The sequence below is a fragment of the Centroberyx gerrardi genome, chromosome 20 (assembly GCF_048128805.1).
Source record: "Centroberyx gerrardi isolate f3 chromosome 20, fCenGer3.hap1.cur.20231027, whole genome shotgun sequence".
NCBI lineage: Eukaryota > Metazoa > Chordata > Actinopteri > Beryciformes > Berycidae > Centroberyx > Centroberyx gerrardi.
In genome coordinates, this window is record NC_136016.1 from 7,762,109 (window position 1) to 7,777,416 (window position 15,308).

General features: G+C 42.8%; 3 protein-coding genes across 5 annotated transcripts in view; 2 read left to right on the forward strand and 1 right to left on the reverse strand.

Moving 5' to 3' along the window:
- pald1a (phosphatase domain containing paladin 1a) overlaps positions 1–10,190 on the reverse strand; it is a 49,901-nt gene extending 39,711 nt beyond the window's left edge. Inside the window, exons 1-2 of one of the 3 annotated variants that reach the window (XM_078290835.1) lie at positions 10,087–10,190; positions 195–392 (exon numbers count right to left, since the gene is read on the reverse strand). In XM_078290835.1, coding sequence (XP_078146961.1) covers positions 195–379 — 185 coding nt within the window. In that variant the 5' untranslated portion in view covers positions 380–392; positions 10,087–10,190. Of the gene's footprint in view, positions 1–194; positions 393–1,969; positions 2,067–5,960; positions 6,239–10,086 lie in introns of those variants that run through there. The other 2 variants (XM_078290834.1, XM_071907763.2) reach the window with 2 other exon arrangements.
- The window catches only part of anapc16 (anaphase promoting complex subunit 16), a 126,522-nt gene that overhangs the window by 49,529 nt on the left and 61,685 nt on the right, over positions 1–15,308 (forward strand). The gene's annotated exons all lie outside the window — the stretch shown is intronic.
- On the forward strand, positions 11,309–14,909 carry ndr2 (nodal-related 2). The gene is made up of 3 exons (XM_071907949.2): positions 11,309–11,573; positions 13,028–13,812; positions 14,757–14,909. Exons 1-3 carry the CDS (start codon positions 11,309–11,311, stop codon positions 14,907–14,909), a joined length of 1,203 nt encoding a protein of 400 aa, XP_071764050.2.

The window sequence follows — 15,308 nt, forward strand, 5'->3', positions numbered from 1 at the left end:
TGACGGTGAGAGAGGTCAATTCAATTATCAGCTACTATTTGCCAGGTCTGATCCTGTATCTGCTGATTCCTGGATCGACAAATGAGATGATAACAGGGGCAAACACTGCGGCTGGAGGGTGGGGGATGTCAATACGGTGATCAAAGAGGATTAACACCCAATTGTGAGAACATGGATTCGGGGGAGGGACTTACGTGATGACGACAGGTGCCACCTTGTTGGTGATAATGGACTTGGCCTTGTTGTTGTGGATGTTGACTGTCTGAAAGGAGCTCATGCTAAGAGACTGCCTGCTGTCCGCCATCCCGTTGCCATGGACACTTTCAAGTGGCGATGCTACGGAAACGGGTTGTGGCGCGGCACTGGCAGTTGTACCCATACTCCACAAGCAGCTGTGAATGACATCGCAGCGGACTCAGAAACAGGAAGCAAACACTCTCACACACCTACTGTACATAATAGCCCGCACACAGTGACGACAGATATATTTGGTGTGTTAAAAGCCTTGTAGACATATTCAGGCTGTTACGAGCTGCTGATTGTGTGTCTCACACCTTCATTCAGTGACCTGATTCAATAAAAATAGACAATGTTGGGGCAAAATCTGTCACTGGTATTATAAAACAGTATTCATTGTATTTATCAGTACAAAACATGAATAACATTTTTGAATGGTACATCAAATAACATACATATTCGTAAATGACTTCTTCATAAATGTGGATTGTTTTGTTGTTTCAGTGGCATTTATTGTACCATGCAATGGTTCAGTCAATTTCTTGATCAACCCTCGAAAATTACAATCATCATCACCTTCATATTTCTACGATTTAGTCATAGTGGGTAAGGAATTAAGCTAAGTGTGACAGTATTTATATGTTAATCAGACCACTTGATGTGGAGCACTCGGCCCCCCAAACAAGCCAGCCAGGCACTTCAAGCAAACGCCCCCCCTGAGTAAACAGGGGGATTTGCACGGAGCTCTGCAGATAAACAAACGCGTCTTCCGACAAGCTAGCAGTGTCAGGACCAACACTGCTCCTCCACATCACATGTAACACATAGCTGGCCAGGAACCAACAGTCCCGGCCATCTCCCGGAGTACACAAACAGAGAGAGACACACTCAAACACACACACACACAACTCCTGAATACAATCTTTTAACAAAACAGAGAGAAGCACAGCAAGTTACCTATTTCAATACACACACGTACAAGGAAGCCATAACGTATCGACAGGGAGTAGAGAGTCAATCAGTCGACATCAAAGTTAACTTGATGCGACACAGCCGAGGAGCGTAGCGGGGCTGTCTGAGCCCCCCCCCGAGCTCAAAGCACCTCTGTGTGATCTCCAGCTTTCAACTGAGCCCACTCTCACTCTGTAGAGAGGCTCTGTGGAGAAAGAAGTGACTGGTGAGTCACTGCAACTCTCCCCTTTGTTGTGTCTGGGAGTGAGTGGGCAGGTCAACCTTGCACTAGAGACCTTTTGCTTTGAGTTTCTCTTCTTGCAAGCGCAGGAGATAAGAAAACATAATCTTTTTTCTTATCTCTTTTCTTATCTCGCATTTCTTCCGTTACTTTGTCTCCTTAAAAGGCCTCAAGCATACAAAAACAGAGGATTGGCCAAAATGTTCTTTTACGGCTTGACTGAAAAATTCTATGATAGAATTAAATCTACTATCAAACATATGACTCAAGGAAAAAACTAGCCTAAATCAAAGTGTTAAATCAATCAAAAGCTGATCTAGAGAAAGAAAACAGAGTATATTTATGACTCTGCTCTTCCAAGGTTTCGTGAAAGCAAGCAAAGTTTTCTTGAATACTGTGTGTTCCAACTGCCCAATTCTATTTGAGTCCTTACCACATGCCGAAAGCATTTCTGTTGCCATGATGACTTTGTGACTACCAAAAACAAAAACCCTCCACACTGCAATAATGCTGATCGCCAGTAAAATCTGACATCCTTACGTCTTGGAAGATGGGCGATCTGCGCTTCCAGACCCTTTTCTGTGCTGCTTGTTTTCCGCCATGGTCCAAACGAGTGTGTGAACTTGGCATCACATCCAAAAGGAAATCTTTCCCCTCCGAATCCCCTCTTCCACCCCCAGTCGGTGGGAAACACCCCTCGCGCAGAACTCAGAGTGCCCTGTTGCTTGGCATGGACGAACTCCTCTGGAGCTCCAGCTCCCAGACAGCGTCTTCCTCCTCCTATCTCCTATCTCATGTTGGGGAGTAGATTCATGCGAGAGGCTCACGTCTCTACGGAGGGGGCCGAGGGAAATAGTGGTACATCTGGCAGCCAGATGGCTTAAGCTCAGCTCCCTTTCACAGGGACAGGCTGTGCACAAAAACGACACAATTGGCTCTTGTACTGTAAAGCAAGCAGCACAAGTGAACACTAGGAGCAAGACTGCTAACCAGTGCATGTGTCCTGTCTTCTCCTACTCAAAGTGTTGAAAATCTCTTTTGGCTGGCATGAAATCATGAATTGTCCATTAGGGTCAGAGGTCAGTAACGTCTCTGTCCTCTAGTCACCCGGGTGAGATAGGAGGTATGATAAACAGAAGATGTCTCCGCCTAACGTTTTGTCTCCTTGAGTTCTTCTTTACACTGAGAGCAGAACTTTGCATCACTCATAGTATAGGGCATTTACTCTGCGTAGGAAACTCTTTTCAATCTCTGTCACTTTAAGGAAATTTAATCAGCAGGTTTCCTGTACCCACCACCACAGTCATGCCATGATATTATAGGCTGTCCCTATGTGGCTCAGTCAAAGGCTGTAAAACACTCTGACACTGGATTCTCCCATTCTTCTCATCCGCACACTAGAACTTCCTACATTTTGGCTCCTGCATTTGTTCTTTTTTCTGCGTCTGAATTTACAAACTGAGCAGAACTGACATTTCCTAACGGAGGCTTCAGTTTACAGGTCTCCAAAGGAAGTGTGGCATTATAAATGCTATTGTATAGCTCTCTAGATGAAATTGATATTGCATAGGTACATCTGCATACCTCTGCTGTCTTACACTCTGCAGATACACTTTCATACGGAAGTCCCTGCTACATAGTGAGCCAGGCAGCCACGCTCCCAGGCTGATTTCAGCATGGGCAGGCCTGGTCTGGCAGGCGGGCAGCTGGGGCGGAGGCCTAAGTAGAAATAGCCCTCAGTCATAAACATCCTCCTGGAGAGCCAATCAAGGCAACTCATCAGAGAGGCTGTTTATTCCACATGTCAACCAGGGAAGCACTGCACGGCTCATGAGGCCAATAAAAGACCAAGACAAACTGGGATTTCCTCTGACAGTGTGGAGCAAAAATCACCAAAAGCAGATCTATGAAAACAATGCAGCAAAATCATACCAAATTACACTACATTATGTCATTTAGCAGACGCTTTTGTCCAAAGCGAATTACAGTAAGTGCGTTTTGTCAACAGTAGTGAAACCAACTGTGTAACACAGTCTTCATCAGCTAGGCAGACACTAAATAAAAGACAATCTTCAAGTTACCTTTGTTTTCACCACCAATTACAGTTGGACAGTCAGTCAAAGGCATTGATATTTAAACATTAGCGCAGTGAGCATGCACACCAAAATGCACTGATGGCACAGTAAGAATCAGACCATGGAAACTGGAGCCTCCTGCCTGTCTGCCAGCATTGCTCCATTCAGGGCCGGCCTATTTAAATTCAGCCGGTGTCCCAACTTTGCTGTAGCAACTTCTTCAGACAAAAGGGTCTAAATGCAGACAGGAAGGAGTGTGCAGCTGCAGGATGCATCTGTTGGTGGCCCATCTAATAAGAGGAAGGATGCCGAGTACTCTTCATTCACAAGAGATGCAGGGGGTTCAAGAGAGATGGGTATCACTTCATAACGCCAGCAGATCTTTCAACACAATTTCCCATATTGAGATTGAGAAGAGCACAAGTGTGGCAACAAGAACCTTAAAAAAAGGCCAAAATTGGGCCAACTCACTTACTAGGCCACATTGCTATTCAAGGATCACGGGTATTGCTGGTTTCCACGGAGGGCACTCGTTCAGTCTGACAACGCTAAGCCTGTGTCGGCCTGATGGCCACACCAAAACAATCCCCTTCTCTGAATATAGCGTTAGGGTTAGACTGATGCAGTCAAGTTGTCAAGTAATCCTCATTTCTAAAGCAGCGCTTAGATTTCGTCATTTTTAAGTGGATCATCCCCGAGAAAGGCCCCAATTTATAGGCTTTGATGAGTTTGGCACAAAGCAGTGAATGGGGACATGACCTTATGAGTCAGTACCACATTACACTAGGATGTTTTGTTGCTGTTGATCATGCGCTCGTACAGCTTTGGCAAGATGACTTGCCAAATAACATGTAGGATTGTGTAAGACACTTCAGATTTTTTAGTGTTGCTCAACCAGCCAGTTTAATGCACAACAATTCATGGATTGGAAACATCCAGGCGTACTCTTGTTTATCATAATGACACAATAGCCCGTCTCACTCATGACAGGATTCCACACACCAAAGCCTTTGAACACAACCAGTCACACACCCCCAGGCAGAGGAAGTGCAAGCACACCTTGGCAGGAAATGCTTGGTCGGACTCTTTGAAACTTCCTCCCTGCAGCTGTACACATCTTTCACCAAAGAGGTTAAGGGTTACATAGAAGTGTGACTCCACAGGACATTGCTAGTTCCTGAACCAAATATCACAGCGTTGCACGGAAATTAGCTCAGTGCTTCCTCTACAGAAATCTTTTTGTTTTCCCTCAACACTTCCAAAGATCGCATTGTGCATTTGTGTCAACTTACATATTTGATGTTTGTCTTTTTTTCAAAAGAAAACGAGCCCGCTGTGGCAACAGGAAGCCATACTATGCACAGTTCAGGGATGCAATTTCCAAATCTGATCAAAATCAAACTACTCAAAATAGCCTTTTCACTGTAAAACAGATAGTGCAGATGATTAAAAGACAAAGTACACAAAAAGACAGAAAAACAACAGGCACTGAAAAGCTGCGTTTTTAAAAATAAAACAAAAGTAGAGCAGCAGATCTACTTGGACGCCATGAATAAAATTAGAGAAACCCAAGCTCTGCTGCTGCATTGAATATGACACAAATCATGTGAGTAACCTCCAGCCTGCTGCATTCTTGCGTTCATCAAAGCTCTACACTAAGCTGCTAAAAAGGGTGTGCAAATCTATTTTTGAAACTGTGCCTGTAATTTATTTCATTTCAGGATGGCAATTTTATCCCCTATGATTTCAAGGCTGAAGTAATGTGGCTTTCATTTTTGTCAAACCCAGTGTCTGACCGCAATATGCTGTCAGCACCGTGAGGCCAACTGACAGCGTTTTACTTGTCACTGCCTTGACAGATTTCACACTGATTTCTTAACATGTTTCGTTTCACTTGTCAGTCAGATTGAAACTGTACATCGGTGTGTGTGCAGCAAAACATATCTTGACTTGGAAGCTGCATTTTCGAAGTCGGCATGGGATGCCAGGATCCTGCCACATAAGCACTGGTCTTCTGGTAATGGAATAAGAGCTGATACCAAGTCCAGAAGAGAGCACAGGCAAGACAAGCCATGAGGAATGTAATCTATTTAGCTGTGTGACTGTTTTACATGACTGTTAGTGCCAAATGTGTTAAGCGAAGGAATACCTCTACCATTATGGCTGAAGAAGGGAAAATAGCATTTTGTATGTCACAGTACATTTTGAGTAAGATTTTGTAGTTTGAAAAGATTTTGTAGTTCAGTCTAATACTAGTCTGGAGTCTGTGGTAGCCTGATAATAATATCATCACAGGCATCTGAACTGGTAAGCGTTTAAACAGCAATGTGTGCCACATCCTTCCATTTCCTTCAGACAGATACCGATGACATGTCTAGCAACCGAAGCCCTGCAGTAGAAGTCCTACTGTAGAAGTACCACAACATAGAGAACACACAGTATCACAGCGACAGTACCTGACTCTCAGCTGTTTCGTACACCATCCGAGAGGTGCTCGAGTCTCTGAGGAACACACACACAGAAAAAAAATAAAAAATAGTGGGTTAAAAATAAAGAGGAGCGAAATGACAGCTCTCCAGCAGCGGCTCCGGTCTCAGTCGGACATCCTTCCAGCCCTCTCTCTGATCTGCGAGGCGGTCTGTCTCTGCCCGCTGATCCCACTACGGCAGGCGGCAGTCTCGCATCATTAACGCGTCCTTATGAAAAAAGCGTGGGCCGAGTCAATGAAAGTGCCCTTCAGTGAGGACAGAGCGCAGACAGGCAGCTAACTCAGCGGGAGAAGAGCGAGGGGAGAGGGGCGGGGGGGTGGTGGAGGAGAGTCTCAGCTCCACATCAGGGACAGATGGGTGACGGCATGTTCCCCCTCCTGTTCGCTCGTGTGTCTCTCTCTGTCACTGTGAGTTTGTTGCGCGCCTGCACCGTGCATGAGGTGTGTGTGCGTGTGTGGAACTGAGAGTGTCAGTGTGTGAAAAAAGGATGTGGAGGCGGACCCGGGGAGGCTTACTCATCAACCGGTGCACTATCCAATCACTATTGGAGGCTCCTGGCAACATAATGCCTCCCACACATGGCAGACCCTTTCACAACAGTCTCAAACAACCTAATTCAAACTTATTACAATCGGCCAGCGCCAGTAACCCTCAAGTAACCCAATATAATGCAGATCTGACAATATCACAGACCTAAGGAGGCAGACAATCAGTGAGAAGGCAACAACAGCACGCAGGTGACATCACGTAAGCCTAATTCACTATGATGCTCTAATTACTCCATTCATTAGCAGTTAACGCATGCCATGTTAAAGGCAAATAGACTTACAGCTGGGCAAATACTCAGAACTAAGCTTGAGGTTTAGCTGCAAAAAGGGCTGTGTGCTCTATCTCTAGAGGAAGCAGCAGTCGTAACCCTGAGTTAAGACCGACTCATCATGTGTAGATTCTATTAGACTGTATACCAACTCATCCTGGACTCTGTATAAAGCACAGCACAAAGCACACTGTGTCAAAATATTGTACATCTACAGGCATAAACTGACTAAACCTGCATGATTTGTAAGTCAGTCAGTCCCGGTGCTTTAAACACATTCTGTCAGCCACCCACATAGCCTACAACACATTTACAGCCCACAGTACAGCAGTTCACTTAAGACTCCAAATGAGAAAACAAAAACGTCCAATAACATCATAAGCATATCTCATAAGTGGCTACCTTGTATGGGAGGATTTTGTTACAAACGTATCAGCTATCTGTCACAAGATAACGTCCAAAATTAAGCTTCTTTGCAAAAGTGGTGACTGTTTGCATGATATGAACATAAAATCTAGTGCTGCCACACCTGTTCCTTCCTTCCTGCAGCAGTGCAGGCCAAGACTTTGATGAAGTTCTTGCAACACCATGAATGTGAGACAGTGTCATATTATCACATGCAAGCCTCAGGATCCCAACATAACATCAAGAACTAAACTTGGAATAAGTCTGGAATAGTCTAAATAGATGCCACTAAAAAGATATTTGAATTTCAAATGTGCGTTGCTCATTTCTCTCATTACAATAGCCCCAGTAAAGGCTCCAATAGGACATATTTAATCACTCTGACAACTGCAAGTCCTTGGTCTCTTTCCATTTTGTAACGGATGGCGGTATAAGCAGATCACAAGTCGGAAGTGAGAGGATGAAGACGATAATGTTCTGTGACAGATTTAAAGAAACATCCTCTCTGCTATGTGTCCCAACGGTGACACAAAGACAGAGCATAAGGGTAACATCACCTGTCCTGTCCGAGTCCTTTCCGAGGCCTGGTGTCTGTCTTGCCCAAAAGGCCTATTTGCTAAATCCCTTGTAAAAGCATCAGGAGAGGAGGAGAAAATAAAGGAGAATATTTTGCCTGAGTTTTAGTTCTGTAACCCGGGGTTTGTTCTCGTTCTCATTTCCAGTACCAGCATGAGCATAATACAGTTTAAAAATGGGTCATATTTGGATACACTACAATCATTTTTGGCAAATGTGCACATGAATTTCCATTGTCTTTACATTTTTCTACCAGTGTGGGGACACCACTGCCACAATGAATGTATTACAGGCACTATTATTTCTTCTATTCGCAATATTGTCAAAGTAAACAATATGTCACCAATGCTAAAACTCCTGGGGAGCTGAAATTAGAATGAACTAAAATGACCTGAAGGGCCAGATTCTAGCATAGAATGAATATTTTGGGGATGTGCAATATGAAACTCTCTCCAGTGATAAGATATGACACCTTGTGGTAGAAATTATCCATTGCACTTGGAGTATACACTGTACTGGATTGGCATCGGGACAGAGAAGTTCACTACCTTAAAGCAACTTTTTAAAGTCAAGAACAGCCAAACAGATACACATTAAATAACCGACACCCATTTGATAAGATTCTGTCCCAAGGAACCCCATGTGAGATTTGGCACAACTGGACAGATTGACAGAAAATTCAATTATTCCTGATTTTGCTGGGAGACCCCCTGGAACCCCCCAAGCACCCCTGGGTGTCCTCGGACCCCACCTTGGGAACCACTGCCCTAAGAAACCCCAAACCTATAACAACACCCATGTTTTGAATGACTTTATCAATGCCCATTCAATATCTATACTTCCCATAAATATATGATAAAGCAAGGCCTTTAACAACATTTCACAACAGATAATCATCATCTTTAAGCCTGGGAGGAGTAAGGTTTCTGTTCTCGTGGGGAAAACACACTCAGGCTATAGGCCTATGCATCTTATCAAGATAAAATCAAGAATAAATAGCTTAATCACATGTTATGGTCCAGCTGCTGCATTCACTGAGGAGTATCATGCTCTCACTCTTGATTAATTGTGATGTTCACGGTTTGATCTCTGCTGACAAGAGCCAGTTTCTGTCTTCCCCCAGGATGTAAGGAAAAGTGATGTCAGCAGAGAAAACTTAGCCCAGCTGGACGGCTAACAAAAGAGGAGACTACTACACATCAAAGGGCATCATGTGCTTGTTGTTACTGCCTTGGACTTCAGTTATGAAGGATGGGCCGATGTTTCATAATTTGCATTACATCTAATGCCAAGAATGAAAATGTGTTCGTACATTTCAAACATGTTCGACATGTGTATCTATAGGCATCCCATACTGCAAAAAAATCAATTTCACTCATATCAGAATATGTTTAGAGACAGGCTTCATTTTTTCAAGATATACAAAAAATGGCCAAAAATGTATTTGTACATGTAGATGACATTCATTTGAAATATATTTTAGACAATGGAAATACATTTTCTTTTTATGCGCTGTTGTATGTGCTGTCTTGGCATTTCAAATATCTATTTTGAATGAATGTTGTCTACCTGTACAAGTCATTTTTTGGCCAATCTCTTGTATCTTCTGAACCCTATCTCAAAACAAATGGATTATGTGAAGTATGTGAGTAGGCTACTTGCCTTTTCATATTCATGTCATGAAAACCTTGAAACAAGTGTGGAAGTGTAACTATGATAATGTGGCACCTATAAGCAGGGATATAGAGGGTAAACCCATCTCAACTCAGCTTACCCACCTTTTAATGACGACATATTTATGGCATAAATTCATCCTATAGGCCTACATCATGGTAAAGTAGGCCTAGTAGGCTATCAAACAGATGTAAGAGAGGATAAAGATTAATGCTTTCTAAAAAATATAGTTGATTTTTGTTTATTGGTGAATGTTTGCCTTACAATGATCGCCAACTGGAAGTCATCGATTATCTACCTTTTGATTTAGCACTGAATCACTGCATTTAAGCGAATAACACAGATGCAGTGCACAATACAGTGTAGGCATGGGGAGTGGGGGGTGCCAAGCACATGCATGCCCCACCAAGTACCTACACACATTACGCATCATGAAAATAATCTTTGTTGTTTAAGTCTTGTAGAAGTGTTCTGCTGCACATATCTACTTAACAGCAATCAGATGCGATTAAAACCGCACAGAAAATGTGAGACTCTTCCAAAAAACTGTATGAATGTTAACTTTTAGGCTGCCGTGCAGCGATTCGTGCAACAAGAGCCGTAAACTTTAGAACTACTCACCATTTCAGCACTCGGTAGCGAAAAAGCGTCTTTCCCTAAGAAAACATGTACGCTTTGAATGCTCGCTTTGTCCGATGTGCGGGATGTAAGGTGCGCCGCGTTCTGTTTATTCCAGGGAAAAAACATCCATTGATTTTTCTGTCCTTTTCTCGGGAAAATTACAAGGAAAGGATTTCACTATGTGAATAAAGGACGGACGGAGCATGCGCAGTTCCCAGTCCTCCTCAGATGCTTTCTGCAGTGCCAAGAGCGTCTCTGCACATCACTCAGTAACCAGAATATTACTAACATTTAAACACTGGCACGGTATAAGCCCCATCTACAGCATGAATTATTGAGCTTTGTGACACTGCAGTGGGGGCTCTAAGCTAAAAGACAATACGAAAAAATACAATTCATTGTAGGGTATTATAAAATATCAATAGCACTATAAGTCCCTATAGGAACATTATAGTAATACACTTGGAGATTAAAAAATACTGGTATGATGAGGTCACTATAAACTCAGACTTCACGATGAGGCCCTATAGGAATTTTGTAGGAATACTATAGTGAAGCCATAGGAAATACAAATCTAAAGAAGGATGAGACACACTATAAATCCATATAATATTATAGTGATAACATAGAAGATTAAAAAATACCACTGTGCGTAAAATGCAATAAGGTCATAATTAATTCCAGGACCACAGTCACACTTGAAGTCCCTACAGGGATATTGTAGGAATATTTATTATTGAATAATGTTGATACTATTGAATATTGAGTGATTTTGTGGTGTCACTATTTTGTATTAAGATAATGTTTGATTAGCCGTGCAGTGTTTTAGTAGTCTATGTCTAATATGAGTTATGATGCTCCATCCCACAGCCCACATTCCACATGATGTTTAATACATGCCTCTTTGGGAAAGCCTAACAGTTAATGTATGCCAAATACCTGAAACAATTAAGCCTGGAGAAACAGGCCTGCTGTCTGAAGCCCAGAGAATATGGCACAAACAAAAAGCTGCGCTCCTTGTAAACACGCACCCAGGCGCCTCATTACCAACTGAATGGATGATGAGCTGTCAAGTAACAAGTCTTGAGGACGCATGTCAATTTCCTTTAATGTTCTCAGCTACTTGTTAAATATGCGATGGGGGGGGTGAGGGGGTGGGTGAGGGTATATAAGACACCCCTAATCTCTCCGGAGAGGAATTTGTCATTAGCGCGGCTGAAACATGCGCTCATTGGGAGCTTTGGGTGTAGCGCTGCACGCATCTCTGCTCGTGCTGCTGGCCCAGGGGGTTCACAAGGCAAGAGATGGAGTTTACGCCAAGTCACTGCACCGCTTCGCCGTCATGGACCGCTCGACCGGATACCACCTGCCCACCTACATGGTGCACCTCTACAGGAATTTCAAGTCCAACTTATCCCGGCCTATGGATGCTATGGAGCGAGCTGCGGCGAGGCAAGCGGACACCGTCAAGAGTGTGATGGCTAAAAGTAAGTGAATCCGCTTATTCTGTCATTAATGCTAAAAGTGATCATTTATAGGTTTTAGATTTGAACATAGAGACTTGTAATGGGTGTAATGACATAATATGTCATAATGTAGGAGATGCCTGTTTGCCCTGTGTGAAACTTTCTGATTTTTTTTTTTGCTTAAAACTTAAAGCATTTGTCACCCAGAGACATGTCCTCTATCATTTACAGACCCTCTGAGAGGTTAGTGTTTTTTTTTTTAGGATGGCCTAAGTGCAGCGCTGTCAAAGCTTTGTGCCAGACGACCTCAGAGGGTTTCAATCCACATCCCATTTAGGGGGGTGAATAACCATGCAGGGATCAGCGTGTGAAAAGGCCGGTTTTCTGTCTAATTCTCAAAGCAAACCTCTTTTTCTTAAATAGGTGATGTTGATTAGATACCTTGCCAGACATCCCCCTATACAAATCTCTTGTTAATTCAAATCAACAACTTCCCTTAGTTCTTTTCACACTTGGCTTGATTAGATTAGAGCTCGGGATTTAACATGGTGGCACAAGCAGCCAACGGGGACAACCCTCCCCGCTGCTGAATCCAATTTCACATCGCTGCTAGGTGTTAGAGTTCTTACCTATTTGTTTGAATGAGGATATGCAGAAGCCAGGAGAGGCAGAGATGTGTTAAATGATTGGTTTCGGCCCGGTGTTTGGTTTGAGTGGATTAATAGCGTCTCTTCCAGCCCCTGAAATGCAGCTCCTGAAGATGCTTTGCACCTTTAATCAACAATCTAAATCAATAGGTCAATACGCTGGACAATACAGCAGTAAAATGTATAAGATGCTTTAATCTTTTTGATTGATTATGTACCACACCTGTTCTTTGAATCACAATTGCCCTAATTTACACATGTGGGTCGCAGCCCAATTGTCCTATACAGTAACAATCTGACTGGTTTGTTTTTTTTCAATAGGCCTATGCAACATTGTTTTGCAGAAAATTTCCATCTGTAAATGTATCAATACAGTGTGCTCATATTAAAAGTAGGCAAATATCATACAAAATACAATACATTTTTTATCATTGATTTTCATTAGGACATACACTTGCAAAAATGCAATTCTATAGCACATTTTAGAAAGACACAAATATCATAGCAAAACTATAAGTTCATATAGGATTATTATTGAAATATTATAGTGATACAACCACAGGAGATGCAAATATAGATCATAAAGTATGATGAGGTCACTATAAACTCACTATTGAGTGCCCCAGACACACTATAAGTCCCTATTAGAATATTATAGAAATATTATAGTAATTTTTCATTTGGGTAAGTGCATCCTATAGACTTTTGAGCCTTTTAATGCAGACTGATCACTTTTCTGCATTTATAAACCAATTAAAACTGACACATAATGTTTGACAACTTGCTAAATATTATGCTAATCTCTCTCTATGTCACTCTCCTCACTAGGTTTGACACACAGACAGAGGCGCTGGGTTGCAACCTTTGACCTCCACACCTTGCTGGCTGACGAACAGATCCAGGCGGCAGAGCTGAGGCTCCGGCTTCCGCCGACGGCGAGCGTTTCCAACATCACTGTGGAAATCTATCACCAGCATGAGCAAGCGTGCCACAAGCACAGGAGCTGTCAGGAGCAGCAGCTGGTGGGGCAGCTCACCGCATCCTCGCTGGTCACCTCGTCGCAAAACTGGAAGGTGTTCAACATGACGAGGCCTCTCTTGAGCTGGCTCAGAGAGAGACAGACGGCGAGAAGTCGACACAAAAGAGCGTCGAGGAAGTGGAAAATGGAAAAGACAAAGAGAGGCCTGTTGCTTCCGGATCCTCCTGTCCATGTGGCCAGCACCAGAAGAGAGCAGGGGATGAGCGACAGGGCCTTGCTGGTTGTCTTCTCGCACACCGGCTCAGATGAAAACTCAAAGGTCAAAGCCAGCTTACTCCACACAGCTGAACAATCCAAGTTCTTGTCCCCCGCTGAAATTAAAAAGGTCCGCCGGCCAAAGAGGCACAGGAGCAAACGGGGCCAGAGAGAGCAAACAGTGAGAGGCCCACAGGTGGCCAAGAGAGGGAGTGAAAAGCCCCTCTGTCGCAGAGTCGACCTGCATGTAGACTTTAATCAGATTGGCTGGGGATCATGGATCATCTTCCCTAAGAGATATAATGCCTATCGCTGCGAAGGTTCTTGCCCTAGTCCTCTTGGAGAAGACCTGAATCCAACAAATCATGCTTATATGCAGGTGAGTGTTGCAGCATGTAGAGCTATGCAGTGGAGGCTGGTGGTTCGAAAGGTTGAGGAGGACAGAGTTTGGTAAAATGCAATACAGGTAGATTTTTCAATAGAATTATGGGTAAAAGGATAAAGTAAAAATGTCTAAGTCTACTGTACTCATGAATAAACAATATACTTTATTAGGAAAAAGTAAAAAAAAAAAAAAAAAAAAATACATCCTCCCTAACCTGTAGGGACCAGCCTCCCTTGTAACTGTGTAACATGAAATTGTTTGTTTGCAGCTGAAACATACCACTGCCGCATAGTGTTTACAATTTTCTAAATAATACTATTTGTATATGGTTGTGACAGAGCTGAAGGAGTTAGTTAAACTCACTCTTCTGATAGTATACTGTCAGGAGAGCTAGTTGAGGAAGAGAGTGAATACTTTAGGGAGTCAGGACTCTAATGCTGCATTCATGTCATATCAGAAGAAACAAAAGAGCAGGATGACAACTCATCGCTACAACTTGGAAAAGTTCATATTTCACTTGTTGGAATGGCCATATTCAAAATATTTTTTATTTCTTGGAGCAAAAAAACTCCCACATGCCATACTTGTAATTGCCACTAGGAGGCTGATGTGAACTGTTTTTCCTTGGCAAGTCAAATTTATGGTAAATCCGACATGACATGAATGCAGCATAATGGTTGAGACTATAGGAGAGGAATCGCTTCAACAGAAAGCTACATCACCTGTATCACCAAGAGTTAAAACAGAGATTCAAAAGTGTTACTTGCTCTCACAAATTCATCACTGGGATAAAACCACTATAAGAAATAATATGTTAGCTATCTGATTATCTTTGCTTACATAAAAAGTCAATTTTGAGACTGGAATTGTCTTTATTATTGAAATATCATTGTCATTCATCAAAATGAAATCCTATGTTTTGTCTCTCCCTCTTCCAGAGTTTACTGAAGCATTACCACCCTGACAGAGTCGCGTCACCCTGCTGCGCCCCGACCAAAATGAGCCCATTAAGCATGCTGTACTATGAGAACGGGGAAATGCTCCTTCGACATCATGAAGACATGATAGTGGATGAGTGTGGCTGCCAGTGACGGCTACAATCACCTCCTACAGACCCCAAGAGTGACCCGTGGTGCTGAATGTGCTGAATATGACAGCAACCAAAGTTTGAAAGCGAAAGAGGGAACACTTAGCCTTGGCCTGAGTCTCAGCCAGAAGGAAAAAGCTCTTTGATAACTGTCATTGTGCACTCTAACAAGACTGCAGTGGATCTATGTGCAGAGATTATTATTTGTGATGTGAGCTGTGGTTTGTCAGGAGAATATTTTTATTTGAAGACGTGCTGAAATACAACCTGAACAGTAGCGTCCAGCCTTCCAATTGTGTTCAGTTATCACAATCTAATGTAAAAGTTTATTCCCCTTAACTTTATCCATTTAATCTATGCATAACTTGTTAACATGAAATGATATTGTTGATTATTCCAGCAC